Consider the following 12,113-nt stretch of genomic DNA (forward strand, 5'->3'; position numbering starts at 1 on the left):
AGCTTTAATGGAGAGACCAGCGTGCACCAGTGTTCACTGCCATATTTGCGTTATAGGTGAAGGGGGCTTGCTGGTTTACAGATGTTCGTATATTTGGGCAGTGTTGTATGCTATTGTGCTGTTAACACTGCAAGATCACTCAGAAGGATAGCAGCTTATTCTGATCAAGTGTCCTTTTTTCGGCTGACAGTAAGGGAACATATAATTGTAGTGGCCTTGAGTGCCATCCTTATGGTACGCGCATAACTTCCGTACCCGCCATCTCTTTTTTTTTTCATGTTTCCCTTCTGTTGTATGAGCATTTTATTTGTGAGTTTAAACGAGGCAAAGAAAGCAAGCAAGTTAGTACATGATGCTAGGGAATGGAAACAGTGCTGTTTGAAGAGGACAAAGGAAACATATTCGAAGTGTTCGAACAGTGCAGTTTTAGCCTTCTTATTCACTGTTTTTGTGTTGATGGGCTTCAATGAGTCAGCTTTTAATTCACTTGAAAATTGAAAAAAATATCATTTGCATTATCCGATAGTACATTCACATGTCGCTATTGAATTATTGAGCCTACAGTATTTCTGAAACAGAAAAATATTGGGTATGCTTAGAACTTTCCAATAATGTGAAATTTAATGCCTGGTTGTACTTTCTGTTGCTGAGGCATTCTGTTGAACTTTGTGCCTGTGTTGAAAATTGTGCCATTCTGTTGAAGTTTGGGCTGAATTTGTGAACTTCGTGCCTGTTTAGGGGCACAGGCCCCTAAACAGCACTTTCCGAAGCTTGTTCCTACTTGCTGGACATCACGACTTCCTGGCACGCACTGCATCACCCTTTCTAGGAGCCCTTCTCCCATTCTGTTTACCTTTTCTGGTGCATAATCCCCTGCTCACACTTCCCTCCTCTGGCACCTTCGACTTCTAAGGGGACGCTGAAGTGGTTTGTAAACATGTGGGATTACTTACGCAAATTGAAGTTTGTTGTGCCTAGACCATGTTTCACGAGTGCATTTACGTGACTTCATTTAGTAGCAAAATCAATTTGAAAGGGCTGTCCTCCTCTCTGCATCCTCCTTGCCAATTTCCTATGAAGTTTTGTAGGATGCTTACTATAGCAGACTTGGCTTCAATTCGCAGGTTGCCAACCTTCCGACAGGGTCAGTAAGCGGGCCGGTGGTGGGTTGTTGCAATTCATACACCCGATTAAAACACAGCCACGAAAGATTTGTGCCGGGAAGAACGTTTTTGTTTGTTAGTTTGCAAACTGTATCAAGCTTAGTAAAGTTGAGCAAGTCAAAGTAGGTCCTCACAAGCACGCATGCAGTGCTTTGCTGGTTTTGCTTCACTGGAGCCGTGAGCTACATATGCCTGTGCGACTTGTGCGCAAGTAGAAAATCTAAGGCCAATTAAAGGCGGGAGAAGAGTCAGCAAGGTAATATGGGTACTAGGGAATTCAAATCGCCCATAAAATTTATTGTAAAGTGTAAAATCAAAGTACGGGAGCCACTCTTGGAGCAGGGTGAACTAGCACAGCGGTCATCAGCACGACCACGCTTTCCTGCCCAAGGAACGCAGTCGCAAGTGATAGAATGGGGACTTAAGGAATGCTTACTGCACAACAGTTATTCACGAAATACTCATCCGAGATGCTCAGAATGGTGAAATGAAAAAAAAAATGGCTGGCCATTGCGATACTCTCTAATGCGATATTTTGGCGCAGAAGCAGTGCGCTGAGGCAGCACTCACTCGTGGGTTCTCTTGACGGTGAGCCTCTGCGGCGGCGGTGCGAAGTGCGTCTCAGGAATGGACCGCAAACTGCGTCTTAAGCGAACGCACATCACAGTCACGCACACGCCCCCCTCATGTTTTCGCCAAGTGCTGCACTATTGAGTGCCTCGTGTGGGCAAACAATACTGCCTCCTTCCCTCCCCCACTGCTCACTTTCACTGGCTCGCACTGCCACGGCGAACCGTCCTCCCCTCCCAATTTCACGACAATCATCTCCTTTGCTTTCTTTCAAAGTTCGCTTTTTCTTTCACTCGTCGGTCTTGCCATCGTTCGCGCGATTATGCCGACAACGCGGCTCAGCCCATAGACCAAAGGGCTGCACCCTAATCCCTATATCACATATAACTCATATCCTTCACAGCAACTTCAGTAGTACGGCCGAGCGGTCTGAGGCACTGGGTGTAGTGCAATTGCAGTCAACAGGTTTGAATCTCTGGTTGGGATTTTTTTTTTCTTGTTTATTTCATTTTTTCTTTTAGGTAATGTTTTCTATACTGAATTCACCATTTTGCGCTGCAACCTTCATTTCTCCACAAGTTGACAGACTCCGGGAATACTAAGACACGTACTTGTGAGGTTTCAGCGTTTTCTTGACATAAGCACAGACACCTTGTGAGCACAGTGTTCAACCAGCCGACTATCTGCCTATTGTGCAAACACTTCTCAGGACACAAGGATGAACCAGGCAAGCTCCACAGGATGGGGGCAAAGCGACCCGTATTTGAGTCTTCAATGAGGTGGAGGGTGGTCGGCCACTGAGTGCACCAAGGCTAGTTTACTTTCCGCTTCTAAGTGGGGCTGGCAGGCTTATCTTACCCATTTTTCAACTGAAAACTTGGCAGCAGCGCGGTATTGTGATTCCTGAGATATCTGAATTAGAGCACTGCACGGGCCCGGGCCGGCCCGAAAGCCCGGGCCCGACCCGGCCCGCGGTCTGGGCCGGGCCGTCCGAAGTCGATTATCGGTGGGCCCGGGCCGGGCTCGGGCTCGACGCCGTGGGCCCGGGCCGGGGGCTTGAATTCATAGGCACGGCCGTTAATAGGCCAACGTGAAGTGTAGAAAAGAGCATCAAAATAAATATTCTCGGTTCATTTTTGCGCGCTTCTTGCTGTTAGTTGTACGCATTGTTTTAAAAACGTGTTTTGCTAGGTCTGATGGTCACTATACTGCAATTTTAATGACGTTTCTTGTACTGCATCAACATTTTATATTTTGGTGTATAACATCACTAATTTTCTGCGTATTATTGTTCATGCCCACGATTCTACTCTGCTTGTCCAGTGCGGTAATCGTGCTTTGCAATTCGTCCCCCGAGTTTCTTAGCAAGGCAACACTGTCAGCAAATCTAAGGTTACTGAGGTTTTCTTCATTCACCCTTATGCCCACCTGTTCCGAATACAATGTTTTGAATACCTCTTGTGAACATGTTGTGAATAACATTGGAGAGATTGCGTCTCCTTGTAGGTATTTTACTGCTCTCCTTAAGGACTACGGTACCTGAGGACCCATTGTAGACATCCTCTAGTATCCTTAGGTAATGCTCGTCTACCTGAGCAGTTGGCGGGTAAGGCAGGAAAGGCAGTTACGTTGCAGGGTGCCACAAGACTGTCGTCTTTCCACGACATTTGCAGCGACGCGAGCGGATGCGCGGCAGAGTTTTTTTATACCACTTTTTTTCTCATCCTCACTCTGTGCATATTTGAAACAGTGATTTAGCGCTTTCACGTTCAAAAGGGGTATCTTTTGTTCCAAATGTCGAATGGGGTGTTGGCGGGCTTTACTCTTGTATTTTCCGTGATGATAAAGAACTTCGGAGCTTAAAAAAAGTTTCATCGTCATTTAATTTGCTTTGTTTTTACTATATCATTGCTGTGTGTTCAGCTTTAATGTTTGCTGGAGGGATTAATATGAGAAAAAATTACTTTGTGATAGTTTCAGTTCTACGTTCTTTGCAGACATGTTTAAATGCTGGCATCTGAAGTTTCCTTCTTTTTACGCTTTAATACGCAGGTGGACATTGGTGGAGGCGTGACTGTGGAGGCAGTGCTCCTGGAGCGCCTTGAGACTTATTGCAAGGGGCAGCCAACAAAGTATGCCCGCCACCTCCTCCGGTCTATCTTTTCGGTCGAGGAGCTGCAGGGCAAGTCCCTCTCCGGGAAAGTGAGCAACGCCAACAAGGGCACGGAAAAGAAGGAGGGTCTTGACCCTGTGCGTCTGAATGCTGTGATCTGTAAGCAGTCTTGAAAATTTCATTTTGCAGTCATGTTGGTGCAGTCCACACAGTGAATGCAATCGTCGTATTTTCACTTATCTCTATGAAAATCGGATAGTCTTTTCCTACAAATTGTGTGCCATTGTCTCCTTTCAAGCCTTGTGAATAATATCTAACTATGATTTCACCCACTTATCTGCTGTCCTCGCTGTTGCATCGCAGGGTATTCGCTGAAGTTACGGGTCTTCACAGCGATTTTTTGCGGTTACACAATTTCCATGTTGCAGTGAAGGAATGTTTTGGTGTTATTCTGCTTGCATTAGAGCTTTGGGGGGGCACCACTGCAAAGCAGCATTTTAAACTGCATTATCAGCAGGCCACAGCAATGTGGCGATGTAGCCCATGCGCAACCTTCAAAGCGTCCAACAAGTTTACGTAGCCGTTACTGCATCAAAGAACCCAACACATCTCTGTAGATTTCCTTTCACTGCACATATCCTCTCACCACACCCGCTAAACACTCAAATCACTGAAGCAAAAACACGGCATAAGCAATGCAAGGCTGCGTAGTCCAATGCTCTGGCTCATTCCACTAACGAGGAGAGAGCAGAGTGGTGGCGCCACCCGTCCAGCTGTCCGGTCCCTATAGGGCATGGAGGAAAGAAAACGTTTGGAGAGGCCCTGACGGGACATTTGTGAAGCCGAGTCCTGCCATGACTTGAGCCCACCGAGCCCAGCACTCTATCCCATCATCCTTTGCTGTCTCCGGTTTGATTTGATTAACATGGTGTCGCCCTGCCCTCCCCCTTCGAAGCAAAAACAGCTTCGTCACTAATTCCTCGGTGCGATGTCATGTTCTAAGCTGTTGATTTCGCCTTCAATTTTGCCCATTCTAACCCTCACCCAAAGTTTCAATCGAACAACGGCCTTCGTTTTTGAGATAGGACGACTTTTCAGCTCTTCAGCCTGGTAAAGTAGCGTTTGTCGTCGTCATAGCAACAGGCTCACGGGATGGCGAACGCATACGACGGGAGCATTGTTTGGGGTCATACAGCACTGCGGTCTTTGCGCGCTACGTCTCAGCAGCGATAAGTTTCACTTCACTTCACAACGAAGAAACACAAAGTGAGCAAAGAACGAACTGTGGCTCTCGCCAACACTGAGCGAAGAGGATTTTCCCGGCAGGTCGCCGGCGGCGGCAGCTGCTCGCTCCGCCGATCTTGACGCGACGTAAGTGCCGCTGCGGCCGGGGTACGAGTTAAGGCCGCCTCCTACAGCAAAGTTTTCAAACTGGCCTAATCTAAAAACGTTTGTCGTAGCGACTGCGCTGGTTTGCAAGCGTAGCGAGGCAGCCACAAACCAAGCGCCTTAAAAATTTGTCCGTTCTATTCGCCCAGGTTTGGCCACCGCAGTTGCAAACAAGTAAGCAACATTAACATTGTCTATGGGCTCAAGAAAACTGACGTCACTTCCTCCACACTTTTTGCAATGCAGTGGGATGCTAGGGGCGTCTCTAGAGTATTCTTTCCTCCATGCTATAGGGAATGCAAACTCAAAAGAAAATATCTTAAGGTTGTGTTGCATGCAGCCTTTAGACTTCGTGAGCAATTATTAGTGGTTTATAGCTTACAGACTAACTGTGAAAGCATGCATAACGTGTTCAGTATTTGCATATTTGTCTCCTCTTTAAGGAGTACTGACACAGAATTTTCGTGTTTTTTTTTTTTTACTGTAGCTAGCCCACTAATCATAGAACGACACAGTATCGAATTCGATAGCAGCATGTGGTGGTGGTGGTGGCGGCAAAACGTTTAATGAGCCAAAGGGAAGGAATATAAGGGTGTGGTTAGCCTCCTAAGTCCAGGAGGCCTCTTGTCCAGGCTGCCTCCAGTGCGCACCGCACCAGGGTGACCTGGTGCTCCGGTGCGGAGCTTGTCAGCTCAGACTCCCACTACTCAGGGGAAGAAGGGGAGGGGTGGGGATGTGGGTGTTGGGGGCAGGGGAAGACGAGGCGGTAGGTGTTAAAAGGAATGTGAGAATGTGGGCAGTCAAGTGGAAAGAGAGAAGGTGAAATGTGGGATAGAATGATGTTGTTAAAGTAGGTTTCGGTCTGTAGTCAGCGGAGGATGTAGGCCTGTGGGGCGGTGAGGGAAGGGGGGGTGCGGGTATCGTCGTCAGGAGTTAGTGTGGTGGGAGAGGATGGAGTTGTACGTGGGGTCGAGAGGTGTCAGGGCTGCTGGGTCGGGGAGTGGAGGTGTTATTTGGTCGAGGCTAGGCGAGGGAAGTGCGCGGGCTGCGGCGTGGGCCGCCTCAATCCCTGCTAGGCCGGAGGGGCCTCGTTTACTCATGTCAGCTTTAGTTTCGAAAATACGAACACCGAGGTGGCCGCGATGACAGAATGGCACTCGTGCCATTACCGTCCTTGTCACACCACTGCCGGGGTGGGCGCGCGCTCCCGGACTGGCCGTGGTGTGCACTATCTCTGTGCGCTGGGCAGCATGACGTCACTCCCACAACCGTGATGTGATACACAAGGCGGCACAGCGCGTGCCAACGGCAGCCAGCGCGTTCGCCATTTCACCGTAGCCCTCACGCCAGCAGTTTGGGGCAAGAAGCAGGTGGCATCATGCTGATGCCATTTGCGAAAGGCTTTTGGTTCTGACCTTTCATGTGCACACAAGAAGGAAAATTGATTCAAAGTATGCTGCATTGGACGGTTACTGTTGAAACTTGCTGGGAGATATCTCCAGTTACAAAGGAAGCCTGTTACATAGTCATCTCAGCTTTTAAATTTCGTGCAAGTACTCATTTAAGGGACAAGAGCGAAAAGAGGCGAAGCATAGCATTTAGTCATACTCTGCTTCGTGGTTAATTCCTTGCTGTGCTGTGCTGAGGTTAATTCTTCGTGTTTAATTCCTCGCTGTGATTTGCTGAACATATTTAGATATGTTCAGGAACATAGTTGTTACATGAGCATTACTAACTTTATATTCTGTGATAGTGGCACTCGATCTTCTAATAAATGCTTTTTTTAGCGAAGAAGTGAGTAAACACATCATACATGCAGGTTTGTAAGGATACATAAAAAATCGGCACAGCCTGCTGATTTGATTGTTTGGATGCTACATCTGCCTGAAGACTAAGAGAGAAAAATCACAAATGTGAATGTTGCAAGTCGCTCTTTCTGTTGCTCCGTCTAAAATGGAGAACAAGAAAAAAATCGGACTGCGTTACCGTGTGCATCCTCATATAACTTCAACCTCAAGGTTGGTGGTAGCATCGCCATTGTGTTGTGACCACTGTTGTCTGCAGGGTTTGGGACATGTCAAGGACGCGCTAGACTCTGGTCGGTTATGGGAGGCACATGTTTCATCAAGATTCCAAGCACATGTAGCGTGACTGACGAGCACTGTGAGATGTTTTCAGTTTACAGAGTGCCAAGCAGCGCAGTTGTATGTGCACTGTGCGGAGTCGCGGCACAGTTTGATAGATGCTCTCACCTCTTGCCTTGTTTACCACGACTGATTTGTAAACAGCACAGTGGTGCTGATCGCTGTCCTTACCACTGCTGCATTAATTGATATCCCCAACCTCTTGTCTTGATTTCCTGGAACTCATCATGACTTTAAATTTAGAATTGGAGTAGCTTATTTGAAAAAAATATATTACATTGGATGTGTTGTATCCTGATGCAAGTTTGCTTTCTCTTTCCTTCCCAGCTTACACGTGTGCCAAGTTCGGCGTGGCGCTACAAGTGATCAAGGCCACGCTGTCATCCCTTGTGTCGAGGGATATCAAAGCGCCTGTGCAGCCTAGCACGTAGTATCCTAAAAAATAAATCTGTCATCAGTCACTGAGTTTTGTGGCTGCTTATATTTCAGCAGCTTTGACTGGCAGGCCTTTCAGCTGGCTGTCGCTGTCTGACTAAATTTACCTATGACTATTGCTGTGGTGACACCATGCGACACTGCCAAACATATACCTATTTTTCCTAATAACACTTACAGAAAAATGTACAATGATGTGTAATTAAGTATCCATTTTGAATGAAAACCGAATATGTGCACGTAGTTCACAGAAATGCATTGCAAAAGTGACAGAAACGCGCCAGGAAGTACGCAGAATTAATCTCCATAAGAATACGTCATGAAGCACATAAGGTGTCGTCACGAAAACCATAGAAGTGCATCAAAAAGTACATACAAATCCACTTAAAAACACTGTAAAAATACATCATACATTGTACAGAAATTCACTCGTCAACCTCTCTACAGAGACTCCATGGCCAAATACTTGTTGAAACACCTCAAGAGTTCGTCAAGAAATTCTTGACAAAGTCTACAAAATCTGTATACAAAAAGTAGACAAAGTTCCACAGGAATACATCATAAATTCTACAGAAATTCACTCGTCAAACTCTCTACAGAAACGCCTTGGCCAAATACTTGTTGAAACACCTCAAAAGTTCGTCAAAAAAATTTTTCGTAAAGTCTACAAAATCTCATAGGATTTTTTGTAAGGGTAGTTCGTTATAGCGCGGTAGTTATAGCTTAGTTTTATTGTAGATGGAAATGCGCATATGCACTACGGGCAAGCGCCATTTTGTGCATCACAGCAATCGTCAAGGGGCGACTGCAAGTGAAACACACGGTGAAAGATCAGGCGTGCATGTGGACTCTGTCTCTGCATTCAAACTAGCAATTAAGTACTAATCAACAATCACTCCACTACATTCATTATTGCTTTGGCACTTCTCAATGTGAATCACAGATAATAAAGCTTGGCGTTTTAACCCCTATCTGCGTTATACAAATGGCGTTTGAATTTTATGATGTTTTGTTCCAGCAATTATGTTGCACGCAGTGTGTCTTTTTGATGGTGGCATAAAAAGGGTGACCATTCACCTGGACGTAGAAAACGAGCCACACCAAATCGGGGAGTGGAGGGGTACAAATGACAAGAGCTTGAGATTGGGAAAAACATTTTAATGCTAGACCTGCTAATGTTTAAAACGTTACATTTTCATAGGTCGTCAAAACAGAAAGAACTGCCTCAAACTCAATCACAATTTTTTTCATTGACGCTGTACTCAATAAAACTCAGACAAAAAAGCTCGTCTGTTCTCAAACCCACACATACTCAATAATCACGTACTCATTTGAAATCGTACTCACTTGTACTCCAACTTATTTGTCCTCACGAGTATTCGTACTCAATATGTACTCATGAGTACTCAACCTGTAATCATAAGTACTCAGTCTGTATTCATCAGTACTCATTTTGTATTCATGAGTACTCAATTTGTACTACTCACGAATACTCAACTCACTACTCAATTCCCCCAGGCACAATTAGACGTCCGCGTAGATTGGATTCCGTTCGTATACAGATCACTGTCCCCTTACTGATGGATGTGGGAGTGTATACGGCCATTTTGTCCGCTGGCGAGATGCGGTGTGCAGGGATAGCATAGTTCGGCGCGTTGAGGCCGTTGCTTCGACTGAGGTGTGCGTTGCCTATGGTATGGGAGCCGGTTGGCTTTTCGTTTAGCGTGCGCTGGCGTGGTGTTGTCGTGGGGTGGCGTGGCGGATCGGTCAAAATCATTGCGGCTCCATGCTCCCTTTCGAATTGGCTGGTTCGGAAGTGAAACCGTTGTGGTGAGGAAGCAGGCGTCGTTCGGCTGGTCCCTTCGGCCCACATTCCTTGGCGTCATAAGCCGTCACTTCATCGCTAGGGTGTTCGATGCCGTCGTCTGGATCGGGCTCATTCGTTGGCTTTCTTGCCATGTCCGTGTCGTCGCTCAAGCTCTCCTCTTTTGCCCGTTGTTTCGAGAATGCTAAAATCTCTATCTCTCTCGTACAAGCAGGCTCGAAAGCATTCCGTTCGCCCCGAGTCCGCTTGCTCGCGGTGGCGTCCACTTGTACTTGTACGAAATGGGGTTTGTCGTCTCGATCGGAGTAGCGGGCACCGGTGATCTTGTACGTTCCGGCTCGGACGTGCCGCAAGAGCTGGTCGTGTCGTTGCTTGTTGATGGACCTACCTGCACGAGTGTAAAGTCGTTCGTTCGCTGGACTCGGGTTGCAGCAGCGGGTGCCGGAGAGTCATACGTTATGGTACGGTTGAACCGCGTGCGCAGGGTTATTTGTTGCTTGTGGCAAGGTTGATTTCTGCGGCTGTGACATCCGCTGACCAAGTCCGGATAGCAGCACCGGAAGCGGAGGATGTCACAAATATGGGTTTATTGCGTATGTGCTGGCTTGGTCGCGTTCCGTGCGCTTTGCATTTCGTTCGCCGTGGTCAGCTCCATCGATCCTAGTTGGATGTCGTTCGTCACTTCTGGTGCGTTTCGTGCGCTGAGTCTTGTTTTTTTTCTTGGAAACTCCCGTAACATTGGCGTGCGGTCATTCGCCACGTATGCTGCCTTCCGTGCGCCGTGCGTCTCGCTCGTCATGGCCTATCCACTTATCCGGATGTGATGTCGTTGGTTGCGCGGACCGGGGGTGGGACAGCACGTTGGAAAAAAATGTGCGTACTGGCCCCGTTGCGTTTCGCGCTCTCAGCGTTTCGTTCGTGTGCGTGTGGACCAGAAGAGCAGGGTGCCAAGCACGTGGTGCTTTCTAGCTCGTTGGCGCGCCTCGTTGCTCGTTGCTGGAATAACCTGCGCGCGGGCAATGTAGCTCGTCGATTGGCCCAGTGTCAGAGCAGCGTGTGTTCGTGATCACGCCAGAAATGCACTGAGCGCTTTTGTTTTTGTAATCGTAGCGATTACCTGGGAGAGGTCTGGTGAGCAGGCAATCACAGTTTTGCATGCGTCATCTCGTTCGTGTGCGTGCCGTCGTGCATGCTGAATGTGTCCGGATTTGTGCGGTTCAGGCACTGTGGCAAAATTGTGGCTAACTCTCGCCAGTTTTGTCAGGAAACTTTCTCGTTCTTCACGCAGCACCTTCCTCACAAACAGCGCCGCTTATATGTTCCTCTGCCGTTTGTCGTCGTAACCAGCCAGAAGTGTCGTTGGCACACTCGTTCGTTTGGAGAGCTGGCTACGTTGCATGTTGTCCACCACAGGATGTGAGACGATGCCGTCCTTACGGCCAGAGCAATGGAGCCCTCGTAATCGTATTGCGCTGACTAACTGCTGTTTCTTCGTTGAACATACGACGTAGCATTGCGTTGAAGTCAGCAGTGGGCCGACCACCGTTGACGTAGGGTCCGTCGGTGCACCACGTCTGCGTGTCACACTCTTGTAGTCGTAGTGCAATTCGTAAACTTCTTTGGTCTGTTCATCCGTTCGTCCTCCCGTGGCCTCAAATCCTGATCATGTAGACTGCACTATGTTTGCTAGGTCGTGGCTCGAGTGAAAGGCTAAACAGAATTTTTAAATGTTTAACTAATTAGAAATATTGAGGTTACATATACATCAGGACAAGGGAGCGCAGGAAGAAAACGTCTTACACTGTGCACTGTCGTAGGGCGACGCACTACGCGAATGCGCGCAGACTGGAGAAAGCGAAACAGAACGTAACACAGCGTTGCGTCTGGCGTCTACTCGTGTTCTCAAAAATAAAGCACCGGAGTCGGGGGCGCGTCGTGCTGTCGTGGGAATCCGCGATTCTCGGCGCTTACGTGGCCGTAAATTGCGGTTTTCTCTGTGTCTTCTGGCGGCGGCTTTTCTTGTCAGTTTTCGTTTCTCGGTGTGCTGAAATTCTGCGAGTCATCTGAGATTACTCACAGTGCTCACTTCTGCTCAATCTGTACTCACCGATATTTCGTTGTACGTAATCTGCTGTAACATTTGATGGTATTCAACAATGTTTCTACTAATTTGCTCAATTATACAAGGAGGTAAATATCATCGTTACACAGATATCATTGTTTCATTGCCTAAATATCATTGTTACAAATATCATCGTTACCGTTTCGTGCAGCGCAAATAAACTCCAACAGTGAGACAAGGATAGCCTTAAACAGGGAACCAAAGTTGCCAAATATTTTAGCGCTCTCGAGCCCATCGTGTCACTCAACTCTCGTCAGCATGTGTTTCTTTCCGCGATTGTCATTGTTTGCATTTGATTTCAATATCGCGTAGAAAATTTCTTTCTTAGTGAGAATAAGTTTTCATCGGTCTT

At 47.3% G+C, this 12,113-nt stretch overlaps 1 protein-coding gene across 1 annotated transcript; it reads left to right on the forward strand.

The window, feature by feature from the left end:
- Positions 1-3,514: 3,514 nt before the first annotated feature.
- On the forward strand, positions 3,515-7,810 carry LOC144148408 (uncharacterized). The gene is made up of 2 exons (XM_077679944.1): positions 3,515-4,005; positions 7,707-7,810. The coding sequence occupies exons 1-2, from the start codon at positions 3,741-3,743 to the stop codon at positions 7,808-7,810; spliced, it is 369 nt and encodes a 122-aa protein (XP_077536070.1). The 5' UTR covers positions 3,515-3,740.
- The last annotated feature ends 4,303 nt before the right edge of the window (positions 7,811-12,113 follow it).

The sequence above is a fragment of the Haemaphysalis longicornis genome, unplaced genomic scaffold, assembly GCF_048455015.1.
Source record: "Haemaphysalis longicornis isolate Haplotype H1 unplaced genomic scaffold, Haemaphysalis longicornis Haplotype H1 scaffold_8, whole genome shotgun sequence".
In the NCBI taxonomy this organism is placed as follows: domain Eukaryota; kingdom Metazoa; phylum Arthropoda; class Arachnida; order Ixodida; family Ixodidae; genus Haemaphysalis; species Haemaphysalis longicornis.